At 45.9% G+C, this 15965-nt stretch overlaps 2 protein-coding genes across 2 annotated transcripts in view; both read right to left on the bottom strand.

Annotated features, from left to right (window-relative positions):
• DOK7 (docking protein 7) overlaps window positions 1-15965 on the bottom strand; it is a 253658-nt gene that overhangs the window by 104248 nt on the left and 133445 nt on the right. The window lies entirely within an intron of this gene.
• Window positions 124-6982, bottom strand: LOC149524494 (uncharacterized). The gene is made up of 2 exons (XM_089777641.1): window positions 6576-6982; window positions 124-558 (listed from the first exon to the last, which is right to left on the bottom strand). The coding sequence occupies exons 1-2, from the start codon at window positions 6744-6746 to the stop codon at window positions 229-231; spliced, it is 501 nt and encodes a 166-aa protein (XP_089633767.1). The 5' UTR covers window positions 6747-6982; the 3' UTR covers window positions 124-228.

The raw sequence follows: 15965 nt of genomic DNA, 5'->3' as shown, positions 1-15965 counted from the left end.
TAAATAAGGTCAGAGTGGAAAAGGCTTTTCTCCTTAGCTATGACAGTTGCGACTGTTGAACACTCCTACACACAAAAAGAACGGCTCAGTTAATCATGTCAAACTCCTCAAGGACACAAGAAAAATATTTCATTGGGCATTTATTAATTCAGTTTAATAAACATTTATAGATGTAGGTCACCTAAGAAGAGTCAGGATAGTAGATATCTGGCTTGGTTTGGCTGGTCACTAGTGTCCTATGCATGGAGGTATTAAAGCAGCAGCATTTTTCCAGTACTGCTCAGGTTTCTGTTGAGAATTGCTTTTATAGCAGGGATTTTCAGCCACCATGTCCTCTAGAAACATGTCCTCTGGCACAGGTAAAAACACACAGGCATTCGTACCCCATTTTTGGAACCTTGCAGGAACTGTCCATTTGTTTTTCAGTGTCTTCTTCCCATCTCTGTGGCAATGAACAACTGTGTATGGATCTTGCTGATTGCTCCCCTGTGGTGTAGTCTTTGGATTATCTACTTTACTTCTCTTCCTTTTCTGATTTGTTTTCTCTCGGGATATTGCCTAGGAAATACATATAAGCTCTTAAACCATTTTGCAGGTTCCTTATGACCCTTTTGCTCATACACTAGTAACTTCTAAAATATTCTTGTTTCTCCGTGAGATTCTGATTACAACTACTTCAGCAAATAAAGCATATGTAAGTGTACACTGAGGACTTTTAATTCTACCCCTACCTGCAGCGCACAGCTCCAGCCAGGCAGCAAATCCCTAACATCACATAAAGAAAGATGTGATGTTCATGTTCAAAGGAGTTTGCCAGGGGAGCTAAATACTCATGCCTTCATGGCTAATCCCACTGGGTTAATGTTTATGTGCCAAATGAAAGGAATGCTAAGATTCCAGTAACAGAAACAGTACCTCATGCAAGCAGAGATATAGAAGGATCTGGAGGTTACAGTTAGCAGGGCAGCTTGAATGGAACATAGGCAGAAAAAGAGAAGGGGGGAAATAAAGAGATATAGGCATGGGTTGTGGGTGAGAACTTGAAGTCAATGTAGAAGGTTAGGAAAACCAGTAAAAGGACTCAAAGAGGGATGACGTGATAAGAGCATATCATGTAAGTGAGAGAGAGAGAGATGTGGTGCAAGGAGGCAGCATAGCTAAACTTGCAAATATACCCACATTTGCAAAATCCTTAATGATTCTTATTGTCATGTCTAATAGCAAAAACCTACAGTTCCAATACCATTAGGCTACGTCTACACTGGCCCCTTTTCCGGAAGGGGCATGTAAATTTCACGAGTCGTCGTAGGGAAATCCGCGGGGGATTTAAATATCCCCCGCGGCATTTAAATAAAAATGTCCGCCGCTTTTTTCCGGCTTTTAAAAAAGCCGGAAAAGAGCGTCTACACTGGCCCCGATCCTCCGGAAAAAGTGCCCTTTTCCGGAGGGTCTTATTCCTACTTCAAAGTAGGAATAAGAGCCTTTGGAAAAGGGCACTTTTTCCGGAGGATCGGGGCCAGTGTAGACGCTCTTTTCCGGCTTTTTTAAAAGCCGGAAAAAAGCGGCGGACATTTTTATTTAAATGCCGCGGGGGATATTTAAATCCCCCGCGGATTTCCCTACGACGACTCGTGAAATTTACATGCACCTTCCGGAAAAGGGGCCAGTGTAGACGTAGCCTCAAGGAATCCTCAACTAAAATCCTGACAAAATGAAGCACATTTATTCTAAGACATGATACCCAGGAAAATCAAGAAGGGAACAAGTCTGTCAAACTGGCTTCTCCATTTCATTGCTGAGGTTCCCCCACAAGGATCATTCAGAATGAACAATTTCAAGCAATGATATTAACTAGCTGTATCCAAGAATACACAGTTTATCAGAATCCTGAGGTACATGTATCACATGTCAGTTTTCAGAACCTCTTCTCTTATCACTTCATTAATCTCAGTATCATGGGCAAATTACAACTTAGGTAATTGCATAATATTTACCTGAATTGACACTCCATTTTTTATTGGGACCTCTTGTCCTAAACTGTTACTTAATGTAACTGTGCATTTTTAATCAGTGTTATGTTTCATCCCAGAGATGGTTGCATTTCAGTGGTAGATAAGACTCCTGTTTTCAGTTTGTGTGTCTGTATAAGGCCACAATCCTGAAAATACTTATCAAGGTACTTAATCTTAAACATGAATATTCCTAGTGATTTTCTATACATCTTGAAACCAATAGGACTACTCATGCTTCACACTGAGCACATAGAAATGAAGGGCTGGATGGGAGCTTGAGAGGTCATCTAATCCAGCCCCCTACACTGAAGGTCCGTCCCTGACAGGTTTTCTTGCCTGTTCTTGAAAACTTCCAGTGATGGAGAATTCACAATCATCGTCAAAGTCTATTCCAGTGCTTAATTATATGCATAATTAGAAAAATTTTCATAATGTATAACCTTATGTATAATCTCCCTTGTTGCAGATTATGCCCATTACTTCTTTTCCTATTTTCAGTGGATGTGAAGATCATTTGTCACTGCCAACTCTATCAGATCCCTTAAAATATTTGAAGACTGTAACCTAGGACTTCTTTTCTCAGGAGTAAACATGCCCAGTTTTTGTTTTTTGTAACCTTTCCTGATATCCAAAAGTATTTGCAGGTCATACCTCTGCTCTTTTACTTAAACTAATGAGGTGAAATCTTGCTCCCCTCCCCCATTGACATCAATGGCAAAACTCCTATTGATTTCAATATGCCCAGTATTTTACCCCAGGAAATACTGCAATTATGAAGTGAGAGAGTGAAACCTTATAACACACTTGTCATGTGGGAATGAGGGAGAAGATTACATAGAAATGGGTGTTGGATGCACTAAGCGATACAGCAGCTAGATGTGGAGCTGTTAGCAGCAGAATGGTGCAAAAAACGAGGTAAAGTCTACGAAAATGCATGCTTTGTTTTTTATAAAATGCCTTTATGTAAGGGCCCCACGCCATTTACCATATGGTTTTGAACCTAGGGCTTTCAGCACCAAAGCACAGACTTTTGTGCTTTGAACTGAAGGAATAATTCCAGCAAATTACTGGAATTAATAGCATTATCCTCTGTATCAGGGATTTTCAAACTTTATTGCACTTTGAGCTCCTTCTCAGAACAAAAATTACTGCACAACCCTAGGAGGGGCGACCCAAACCTGAACCCACTTGAGTCCCACTGCCTGGGGCAAAAGGGCAAAACCCGAAAGGCTTCAGCCCCAGGTGGGAGACTGTAACCAAAGTCCTGTCACACAAGGCTGATGCCCTCAGGCTTCAGCCCCAGGCATTGGGCGTGGTCTTGAGCTTTGGTGTTATGCTCCAGCAAGACTAATGCCAGCCCTGTAGATTCCATTTAAAATAGGGGCATGACCCAGTTTGGGGTCCCAACCCACAATGCAAGAACCGTTGCTCTATGTATATTGTGGGGAGTAATAACAGGCTTAGCAAGAGTATTGGCCTAATACTTGATTTTTCTTTCAAGTATTAAAATATGTGCAGATCATCAGAAGATCTGCACACTCTCCTACGAGTTGCATTTTAAAAACCAAAACTGAAGTTGGCTAATTCTCCTTGCTTGCTTGAGTAATTTGCTTCCAGAGTCTAGCCAAGTTCTTCATTATCTTTAATGCTATGCACTGGGAAGTTTGAATGAAACCAGAGGAGTTAGTAATTAGTTTGGGTTACATAAGAATCTAAAGAATTGTGAATCTCTTTTAAGAAGACAAAGTCCCATATGATGCTTTTTCTTCCATTAATAGAAAAAGATTTATGCCTTCTTTCTTGTTTACAAAGCTTACTGACAGAGCCAACATCACAAAGGAAAAGCTTAAAAAGCTTTGTGTCACCTGGCTGAACAATTATAACCAAGTACTGAAAGCCATCATGGCTTAGAGTATGTCTGTGCTATAGATTCCAATTATTATTGCAAGAATGTGTAACTACCTTTCCCAGCAGTGTTTGCTAGGGTTGCCATTTGTACGTTTTTCGGCCAGAACACCCAGTAGAAATGGGACTCTGGCAGCTCTGGTAAACACTGCTGACCAGGCTGCTAACAGTCCAGTCAGCGGTGCAGTGGGGCTAAGGCAGGATCCATGTGGTTCCTGGAAGTTATTGGCACAGAAGCAGCCACAGGGGCTTCAAGCTCTTCCCTGCCCCGAGCACCAGCTCTGCAGCTCCTATTGGCCAGGAACTATGGCCAATGGCAGCTATCGGGGTGGAGCCTGCAGGTTTGGGCAATGCACAGAGATCTTTGGCCTCTCTGCTGGCTGCTGCCAGAAGCTGCCTTAGTTAAGTGCCACCTGGCTGCAGCCTACATCCTGAACTCCTTCCCCAACCCTCTGCCCCAGCTGGGTGAAAGTGAATGAGAGTGGAAAAGAGCAAGAGATGGACAGAGGGGGGATGGAGTAAGTGGGGGCAGGGAAAGTGTCTGTAGGGCAGTTCTGGGAAGGATCGAAGCCAGGCAAGAGTGTTCAGTTTTGTGCAATTAGAAAGTTGGCAACTCAGTCTTTGTTCCTGGATCAGTAAGGGGAGAAAGCAGACAGTAACACTATCAGGGCCTGATTCTCAACAGATATCCATGAAGACAGGGTATGCCTGCACTGTGTCCCTCTGAAGTTAATTGGATTCCATGTGTGGCATCAATCCCATTGCAGGTCCTCAGTTAGGCAGTTTTAGCCCCCAGCTACGTGAAGATGCTTTGTATCTGCTTTTTCCTCCCTGTCTTGTTCCTTGCACAGAGCTGAAGATTGAGCCCTATGACTTTAAGACTCTCTACAAATCATCCATAGAGCATTGGGAGACATTACGGTATCACAGATACTGCTGCGGGTATTTGAATCCTTGAAGTCTAATTAATATTATTAGACAATCTTTCTAAAAAGGCAAAGATTGGATGGCTAACAGTTAGCAACTACCTTGAATCATACTTGGCCATTCAATCTTTCTCCTAAATTGGTAGCTGAAAACTTTATTTTTATTCTTCTGGTGTGCTTTTAGAAAGATTGTCTTTTTAAAAAGTTTTTTATACATATTTTATACATCCTTATTGTAAAACTCGATACAATTTAATATGATGCCTAGAGACATCTAAGAGGGATCCTTCTCTGAAAACCTACACAAGCTTATAGAGAATGCTACCCTTACTATAAGTTTTTGAACCACCTTACAGAATTCCATAGCACTGACAGAGTTTAGAATTACATTTCATAGCATAATACCAAAAGTTCTCATTTTCCGTTACATTCCGTAAGATCACATCCATCAAGACAGCACCATTCTGCTTTCTCTTCCTAATGAATGGAAGACCTGCTACATAAATTCACTTCTCCTCCCTAGAAAGATAGGATGATCTTATAGTGGAGTATGTCAGAGACTTCCTATAGGACCTCAGGTAAACCATTAACTTCTCTGGTATTATTTTATTGCTATCACAGTTTGGACATCCTGACCCTGTTTGACAGGGTAAAAGGTTATCATGTCAGCTAACAGGATTCAGAGAGGTAGCCATTCTGTTGTCTATATCAGCAAAAACAAGGAGGCCAGTGGCACCTTAAAACCTAACAAATGTATTAGGGCATAAACTTTCATGAGACGCAACTCACTTCCTCAGATGCTTGAAGTGAAAGAAAAGCAGGGATGCAGAGATAGGAGTGTAACATCAGTGCTAATTAAATCAGGATGAATGTGACTCACTTCCAACAGAGAAAGTGAGTGTCCCTGAAAGAGAAATTACTTATTGTAATGAGAGATCTATCCCACGTCTTTATTCAGACCCATACAGACAGAGTCAAATTTGCACATGAATTCCAGCACAATAAAAAGTCTTGTCAAGATGCAGGTTGGTAAGTCTGAAAGCCATGTTAGCTGGCCACGTTTTAGCTTGGGAGTGACCACTGCCTAAAACACAGCTCCTTAAATATACCTGACTAATGGCTTTAAACAAGTTGGCTTGCCCTGTGGCAGGACTTTCCAATCATGTTAAACAAGTTCACGTGAGCTAACATGACTGAGAAATATCATGCTTTTTGCTTGTCAAGAAGGGGCAATGTGGGATCAGAGGGAGACAACTGTCACTGTAGATCATACTGCTGATATGAGATGGTACTTGAAATGTCTCTATACCCAGTGCGTAGAAAAGGGCACAAAACACCCTTTTCAGTGTGTGAAGTGTTAGTCATACTCCAGTCTGTCCCACATACAGGGAGTCCCCGGGTTACGTACAAGATAGGGACTGTAGGTTTGTTCTTAAGTTGAATTTGTATGTAAGTCGGAACTGGTACATATTGTAGGGGAAACTCTAGCCAAACATTTCTCCAGAGCTCAGTTTTATTCTCCCACACCTCACTTCCCTCAGTCCTTTATTCTCAAGCTGAGGTGTCTGCTGAGAAAAGCCGCTTAGCGTCTCCCTGGTCTGCTTGGGGGGGCACTAGCTTCGCGTCTCCCTGGTCTGCTGGGGGGAAGCAGCTAGTGCGGGGTTGCCTCACCCTGTTTGTAAGTAGGGATCTGATGTAAGTCGGATCCATGTAACCCGGGGACTGCCTGTACCTTTTTGGACAGCTGCTGCTGAGGCCTGTTGCTCCATCTTTTCCCTTCTGGCGAGTGAGGGTTCAAGGCATGGATGTTGACCTCAGTCTCTTCCTTTCCTCTTAAATCTTCCTGTCCTTCCACAGGCTTAGAGAAACTGCTGCTTCCTCTTCTTTCAGCCTGACTTTCCATAGTCTATAGGGCCAGCTTTACAGCTACCCTCTTAACTTTTTCTCACTCTCAACTGAACAATTAAGGGAAAATTGGTGTTGTTCTAAATGTTATCATGAAGTGAGCTGTTAAACAGAGAGAAAACAACAGAAAACATATGCAAAGTGATTATGGATGACCAAGGCTATCAGTGGAGGGTTGAGAGGAAGAGGAATAAATATGGTATCTTCATATTTTCTTCCTTGTGAACCTCTCTCTCTAATTCCTGTTGCTACAACAACTTCAAAATCCCATGGCAACAAAATTCATACAATCTAGAACACAGGGACCATTGAAGAGAAATGATCTAGAAAAGGTTTTAACGTCAATAGAGTTATTTCCAATTTGCACTAATTTGTTAGGATCTGGGTCCCAGTGAGTTCGGACATGTCTACACTAAAGAGGTGAGGGGCGAGGAGGAGACATTGCAGGATCTCCGCTTCAAGCGCTGTAACGTGGACATCTTCGAGCACATGGCTGAGTCCCTGGCAGAGTGTGGACACCCACCCCAGACCTTGGAACAGGTCTGGAGTAAGGTAAAGGAGCTCCGTTAGGGATACGTCAGGGCCAGAGAGTGCAGCTCGTGCTCAGGGCAGGACCCCACACCTGGCCCTATTACCAGGAGTTCCACCAGAACCTGGAGGATGGGGAAACATCTTCCCCACCTATCATCGTGGACTCCAGTCTAGAGACCCCCATCATCACCCGGCCAGAGGACATGGCGGAGGAGGAGGAGGACCAGGGCCATCAGGAGGACGAGGAAGAGATGGACACGGTCATGCTGTCCCTGGAGCCAGAGCGGGAGCTTCAGGTGAGTGCTCTCAGTTTGTCACACACACACGGCGGGGAGGCAGGTGCACTGGAGGCAAGGTGAAAGCGAAGTTCGGGCTGCTCGGGCTGGACATCGTGCTGCAGTCCGTGCACAAGGAACCACGTGCAGCGTTAGTGTGTGGAACACTGACTCAGCAGGCAGCCCCTGAGCATGGGTGGAATCCTGCTGCCAGGCTCAGGAGAGGCCACACACACATCCAGCCCCGGGGCAGGGAGGAGGGGCAGTGCCCTCCCAGCACCTGCCATGGCTGGAAGCAGGCTAGCCACAAGGGCGCAGGCACGACCCCCGACACCCCAAGGAGTTCTGCACACAGCATGTGGGCATGCCTGCACGTGCGAGGCAGCACCCACTCCCACAAGCAGCGCTGCGAGCCGCAGGTTTGTGTGTGGACCCCAGGGAGGGCCGGGCTGCTCCCAGCTCCTCTGCCGCCCATGGGATCCCACTGTGGCTGGACACTTCCCTTGCCTGCTTGTCCGTGGGTGGGAGGGAGGTGGGGGAAGCAAGCAGCATGGTCCCCTGGGCACCTTGGGGCCCCTGGGAGGCAAGGCTTGCTGTGCAGGCCACACATGGCCTTCCTCTCAGAACACCCCCCTCCTCTGCCCTGAGGACTGTTGGTCACTGCTCACAGAGGGGAGCACGGCCTCAGGGACAGTGTCTGCATGGATGACCGACCACTTTTCCCTCTTTGTGTTCTCCACAGCTGGGCCAGTCGGTACTGAGGGGTGAGCCATGTCACCCGTGCCAGCTGCCACAGCCCGAGGGACCCAAAAGTGCGTCAAAGTGCAGTGGACCCTGGAGCAGAAGATCCACGAGGACGCTGAGTGGCGGAAGCGTGCCTGGGACTAGCTCATGCAGTGGTGCGATAGCATGTGTGCTGTCTTGAGAGAAATGATGGCACACCCACCTGCTGTTGCTCCTCCTGCCTGCCATCCTCCTGCCCCCCCCCCGCTATGCCCATTTCCCCTCCCACTGCCCCCCATGCAATGCCTCTGCTCCTTCCCCAAGCAGTGCCCATGCCCTCTCCCCAAGTAATTCCCATGCCCCGTCCCCATGTGATGTCTATGCCCCCTCCCCTCATCCCCTGACATCTCTGACACTGCTCCAGCCCTAACTCCTGCCCACCCCACTGTGGTACTCGGACCCACCAAACCCCAACTCCAACGAGGTCCCCGCACTCAAGGTGGCACATCTAGCCACCCCCTAGGCCACTCTGATCCCTCTTCCCCATCCAGGTTATGAGCCCCCCCTCTGCCTGCCCACCCTTTTTTAATGAAAGATAAATACAGACTTCATTTTGTTGGAAATCAAACAGGTCTTTTTATTGAGAGGTTAGGGAAGGGGAAAAAGGAAGGGTTGTATTAGGAATAAGGTTGGCGTAGCCAGAGGCCCCTGTTGGGGAGGCCTTGGGGAGAGTTACTAGGGTCCTTGAGAGAACCTCTCCTTCTGGGCCTCTTGGATGCGCACCCGGCCTGATGGGCCTACTGGATGGCAGCTGTCCATGGATGCTCGAAGGCTCACCCCTTGCAGATGGCTTCTGCTCCCCACTTCGGAGCAAGGCCTTCCCCTTCCTCTCCACAATGTTGTGGAGGACACAACATGCTGCGACCACCTCGGGGATGTTGTGCTCCCCCATGTCGAGGTGGGTCAGCAGGCACCTGAACCACGCCTTGAGGCAGCCAACGGCGCACTCAACCAGGATCCTGGCCCAATTCAGGCGGGCATTAAATTGGTCCCTGCAGAGGTCCAGGTGTCCCATATAAGGCTTCATAAGCCACGGCATCAGGGGGTAAGCCGCGTTCTCCACAATTCACAATGGCATCTGCACATCCCCAACAGCTAGTTCATGGCGGGGGAAGAATGTGCCCGCCTCCAGCTTTCCATACAGCCTAGAGTTCTGAAAAAAGCAGGCATCATATGCCCTGCCCGACCACCCAACAAAAATGTCCGTGAACTGTTCATGGTGGTCAACCAGGCCTGCAGCACCATCGAGAAGTAGCTTTTCCTATTAATATACTCGGCTGCTTGATGCCCTGGTGCGCAGATCAGTATGTGGGTCCCATATATGGCTCCAGCACAGTTCGGGAACCCCAGAGCAGTGAATCCAGCCACGATCGGGTCCAGGTCTCCCAGGCAGATGACCCGCTGCAGCAGAATCAAGTTGATGGCCTTCACAACCTGCAGAAGGATATAAAAACAAACACACAAAGCAGAGAATGAGAGAGGGAGTTCCTGAGCCCTTGGGAGATGCCCACCCCCCTCTCTTCTCTTCCCCTCCCCCAAACACCCCAGGAGCCTCCCCCTATGAGGCCACCCCACCAGCAGAAGGCCTGTGTGAGGGTGGAATGTCACAACCCCCCAGCCCCACCCCACCCCCCAAACCCTCTTTCCCAAGACTCCGTTTTCCAGGACCCTCCCCCCCCTGCAGCCTGAGAGTGCCTTACCTCCATGAGGAGGGCCCCTACAATGGACTTCCCCATACCAAACTGATTGCTGTCTGGGGTGGTGAGCTTCCAGATGGCAATTGCAACCCGCTTCTCCAGGGGATTGGCGGGCTGCAGGTGGGTGTCGCGTTCCTGGAGGGTGGGGATGAGCCAGGCATACAGCTCCGAAAAGGTGGCCTCTCGTATGCAGAAGTTTTGGAGACACTCCATGACCAGCCAGTCCCACCAGTCTGAATTGGTATCAAGCCTCCAGAAAAGCATCTCCACTGTGGGGTGCAGTTGCCAGAGTGTAGCTCCCGCACCCAGAGAGAGGGTCCCAAGAATGAGCTTGGGGCTGAGCTCGGTCAGGACCAGGAAGGCAGCTGGCACAAAGTGCTGCAGAAAGGCAGCATGGCCATGGCCAGGTCCAGCTCCAACTCTATGGCAGCAAGAGTAAAGCTGTGGCGTCCAAAGAACCAGGGCAACCACAGCAGGCACCTCCAGAGCTTTACTGTCCCTCGAAGAGGAGGCAAACATGCAGCAGAAGCAGAGAAATGGCTGTCTGGGGGGTCCCTTTAAGTGCATGTCTCTGCAAGGCTCCAGCACCAGCACTCAGAAACAACTGGTGACCTAGAGTCCTGGCTGATGTGGTTCCGGGTGGCCTTTTATGTGAGAAAGTGGCCAATTAGACTGGATGTTCTCTTTCAAAAAAGCAGATGGCTTTTTCAATGCACTTTTGTGTGTGGACGCTCTCTTTTGGAAGAAGTTTTTTTCGGAAGATCTCTTCCAAAAAAAGCTTTTTTCCGAAGGAAGCCGACAATCTAGACATAGCCTTCCTGAGCACTGATGCAGAGTTTCTAAGCACTCTCAACCCTCACTAATGTCAATGAGAGCTGAAGGCCTTATATTACAAGAAGTGCCCAGTAGCTCACATGATCAGTCTGTAACACACTGAGAAGAGACTTTGTTGCACCCAGATTGTTTTTTTCTGTAACTTTTAGCTATGAAAATCAAAAGTAGCTCTTCTGAAGCTGATGAGTTATACCAGTGAAAAGCTAATGTGTATCTGACGCAGAACTCATCCCCTAGGAATCTCTAAAGCTCCTGATATAATGGATCTCTGGCATAAGCAAAAAGCCACAGTAATTTCAAGCTCCATTAGAAACAGATTTTTAAAAATCTTCTGGGAAAGCATCTGGAACTATAGAAAGGGAACAAAATGAAAAGTCAAAATACTTAACTATATATTTAAATATAAACGCCATGGAGACTCTCCCCATCCGAAATATTCTGAACCTTGATATAGACACCACATACTGAAACTCATCAAATATCACACTGAGCATCCATGCATATGCAAAAGCTGTAACAGTATTGCCCGCACTGCTGAGCTTTAAAAAAAGGAGTTCCGATTGCAGTGTTGAGTACAATGTAAAGATAGATATCTAAGGTGTTCAAGGCCTTGGTCCTAGTTTTCAAAGCCATTAACTGGCCAAGTGTCAGCTACAATAAATACTTCATCATGTATGAACTGCTAAGACAGTTTCTGTCCTCTAGTCTAATGAAGGTCAAAGCAAACAGGACAAAGATCAAGAAAATCAGAGATAAGAGATTCTTGACCAAAAGTAACAAGCTATGGAAATGAACTTTCCAGATGAGATTAGACTGGTCCAGATTCTGGCTGTTAGTTTCCCATTTAATACAGGTTTTTCATCAGAACCAAAGGAATGTGTTCAACAAGCAACACATCCCTGCTGCTCCCCGATACCTTATGCCCATACAAAAAAAAACAACCAAAAAACCTACCGTGAATTAATTAGAAAAGGGAGAAAAGGGCTAAAGATTCCATTAAGTTCACTAGGAACCTTTATTAATCTGCAAAGTGCTCCGACACAATACAGAGATGTGCCAGGACAATAGCCTATGAGAAAGTAGATAGTGACCATATATATAAGCTGCTAATAAACAGTGCTTGTATTACCTTTGTGTTTCCAGCCTCATGCATAGACACTACATGAACTGAAGCAATTCTCCTAGGGTCTTTGACTCCATTTGTCTTTTGGCATGTTCACAAGTGGCACATTTTTCTTGGTTGTGTAAATGCCATTGCTGTGTGCGTTTATGAAGTAGATCAGGTGTGTACATGTGCTGCAGTCTTTCTACAGGGTGTCACAGTGTGATTTTCACATTCTGAACTTTTAATTTCGTGCATCACAGTTTCACTGTCTCTTCAGAAAAACAGCCAGGCTGTGTCTACATTGGCCCCTATTCCGTGATAGGGATGCTAATGTAGCACTTGGGAATAGGCAAATCCGCGGGGGATTTAAATATCCCCCGCGGGATTTGCATTTTCATGGCTGCCGCTTTTTTCCGGCTTGTAGATAAGCTGGAGAAAAGCGCCAGTCTGGACGCGATCCTCCGGAAAATAAGTGCTTTTCTGGAGGATCTCTTATTCCTACTTGAAAGTAGCTTATTTTCCAGAGGATCGCGTCCAGACTTGAAAGTAGGAATAAGAGATCCTCCGGAAAAGAGCTTATTTTCCGGAGGATCGCATCCAGACTGGCGCTTTTCTCTGGCTTATCTACAAGCCGGAAAAAAGCGGCAGCCATGAAAATGCAAATCCCGCGGGGAATATTTAAATCCCCCGTGGATTTGCCTATTCCCAAGTGCTACATTAGCATCCCTATTATGGAATAGGGGCCAATGTAGACGTAGCCCCAGAGTGTTTAATAATGTTTTGCCAAATGTATTAGGAACTGATGAAAATTCTGTGTATATTTAACAGTTGTAGACTGCCTCAGATCTTTAAAGATCAATACAGCCCTACAGGTTCTGCAGCAGACTCTATTGAACTTTGCAAAGTATGGATGCTGAAAATGCCACCAGCCCTTTTGCAGGACTTCACAAAAGAAAAGTTGTAATGAAGGACAATTTACTAGCACCTGTGAAGCATATGACACATGCAAGGACTACATGAACGGGGGCAGATTCAAGGGTGAACCAGACTTGGTAAAATAGAAAGCAACCTATAGCCAATCCATCCCTTGAACTGAATCTAAAATGAATAATGATGATAAAAGAAAAGCTCTCTTGACACTGTCCTGAATAAATAAGAAATGCTTGAAAATATGATTCAAGTCTTTGTGAACATAAGCTTCAAAGACTTCCTCTTTTAGACTTTCTTTTTCCCCTCTTTTAACCAGGAAATACACTCACTTTCTCTGACCTCTTTGCTGTTTTGCAATCCTGTATTCATTACAAATTTCTCTGATATGTAACTTTCTGTATCTAAACTAAAACACAAAAGATAGCTGCCCCCACAGCAGCCAGAGAGTTGCCCATACATTTAAAAGCACAGAACAAAATCTCTTTTCAGTGACGTTTGAATACACCATAGTGGGGACTTAAAAAGAGCCTCTGCTAATCCTAACATTATCCTGTTCTCATTTAAACTGGGGAGTCCAGTGGGATTTATAGAAGGCTGACAGACTGGCCCTATCACCATAATTTCTCTATGTATTTATATGGCCTTATTTGCTAATTAATGAATTTATCAAACTGATCAACATCACTGAATTTATCTTCAAAACATCTTTGTGAATGAGGGATTTCCACTTGATCTCCACTTTGCAGATGAGGAGGCACTAAGTACTTATTTGTGGTCCAGTAATATAAGGGAAAAGGGTGGTGCTAAGTAGCTATAACGTTGGAGTGGGATGAAGAGATCTAGGTTCATTTCCCATGTGCATCGCAGACTTCCTATGTCAATTTGAGCAAGTCATGTGATCTCTGGGCAGTACTTTCAATCCCAAGCATTCAAAAATTATGTATCAGTACTAGAGTTGCCAACTTTGGTTAGATACATTCCTGGAGGTTTCCTCAGATGGTATAATCTATATCCTAACATGATATTGGCTAAAAATCATGAGATTTTTAAAAATAATAAATGTTGGGTATTTTTTACTTGACTTCAGTATTTTGAGCCCACTGGGTTCATGCCGCCATCCCCTAAGAACGATAAACTTTGTTTTCATTTCAGGGGAAAAGGTGAGATTTACACTTACTTACATGACTCAAAGAGCTGGGGCTTTAAGAGAAAAAACACCAAGGGTACGTCTAGACTACATGGATCCGTCGATGGAGCCATGTAAACTAGTTTACCCAGCCTAGTCAATGAAGCGGGGATTCTTGCCAGGAAGAACGGCATTGTGCAAGAGGGTTTTTCTTGCGCAAGAAGGGGCAGTGTAGATGCTCCTTCTTGCGCAAGAGCCTCTTCTGAAAAAAATGGTGGCTCCTTAGGTATGCAAATGAGGCTCGGCGATATTCCACACTTAGCCTCATTTGCATATTACTCACCCAAGAAGCCGCAAGTGTAGACATAGCCTCAGTGTACACAAAGCCTTTGGCTATGTCTACACTGCAGGCTTCTTGCTCAACAGTTTTTGCACAAGATTTCTTGCACAAGAGCACGTCCACACCACAAAGCGCATCACAAAAGTGATGTGCTTTTGCACAAGAGAGCATCCACACTGCATGTATGCTCTTGTGCAAGAAAGCTCTGATGGCCATTCACAGAACGGCCATCAGTGCACCTGTGCTTTTTCTTGAGCAAGAAACCCCTCTGAAGCATCCATACTTGCCTTTTTTCACAATAGCTGTCGCGCAAAAGGGAGTTATGCCTCAAAGAAGATTTACCTACACCAGCAAAAGCCCTCTGTTCTGCAGTTTTACTGATTTACTTGCACAAAAGTGCGTTTGAGGTGTCAACACACACAGGTTTTTGTGCAAAAATAATAATTTTTGCACAAAAACATTGCAGTGTACACTGCAGGCTTCTTGCGCACAAACTGTTTTGTGCAAGAGTTCTTGTGCAAAAGGTCTTGTGCAAGAGTGTGTCCACACTGCCATGTGCTTTTGCACAAGAGCATCCATGACAGTGTGGACGCTCTCTTGCGCAAGAAAGCTCTGATAGCCATTTTAGCGATAGAGGTTTCTTGTGCAAGAAACCCCTGTTGCCCATCCACAATGCTTTATTGTGCAAGAGCTCTTGTGCAAGAGGGCTTATTCCTCGTGGGGAGAGAAATAACACTTGCGCAAGAAACCCTCTTTTCTGATGCTTTACAGTAAATTTACTTGCACAAGAACACACGTGGGCTCCGTCTAGACTGGCATGATTTTCCGGAAATGCTTTTAACGGAAAAGTTTTCCATTAAAAGCATTTTCGGAACAGAGCGTCTAGACTGGCACCGACACTTTTCCGCAAAAGCACTTTTTGTGGAAGAGCGTCCGTGGCCTATCTAAATGCACTTTTACGCAAAAAAAGCCCCGATCGCCATTTTCACGGTTGGGGCTTTTTTGCGCAAAACAAATCTCAGCTGTCTACACTGGCCCCAAAGGGACTTTTGCCAGAATGGGAGCAGCATAGTATTTCTGCAAAAAGCACTGATTTCTTACAGTAGGAAGTCAGTGCTTTTGCGGAAATTCAAGCAGCCAGTGTAGACAGCTGGCAAGTTTTTCCAGAAAAGCGGCTGATTTTCCGGAAAAACTGGCCAGTTTAGACACAGACGTGCAGTGTAGATGCTCCCAAATTTTTGCGCAAGAACAGCTGTTCTTGAGCAAAAAGCCATGGCCAGGGTATAAGATGCTTTTTCGTTATAAACCACACGCAAGCAGATTACATAGATACCGTAAGAGCTGCTTGCAGCAGGCCCGCAGCAGCCTGCTTTGGGCTCCCCCTAGAAACTCTGCTCCAAAGCGAAAAACAAAAAACCATTTCTAGCCTATGTGTTCGATGCCAAAGCTGCGGCCTGCCGCCGAACTAGCAAACACCATTGCATGGGGCCTGCAGAAAGCCGCCCCGCGGGCTCACTCACACCGACGCTGGTTGTTGAATTGGGACCTTCAGAGCCTCCCAATCAGGCCCTTGGCCCGCCCCGTGTGCAATGCACC

Source organism: Pelodiscus sinensis, chromosome 4, assembly GCF_052426305.1.
Source record: "Pelodiscus sinensis isolate ZL-2025 chromosome 4, ASM5242630v1, whole genome shotgun sequence".
Lineage (NCBI taxonomy): Eukaryota > Metazoa > Chordata > Testudines > Trionychidae > Pelodiscus > Pelodiscus sinensis.
Note: the sequence above shows the minus strand (reverse complement) of the source record. Positions and strands in the feature narration are given on the sequence as shown.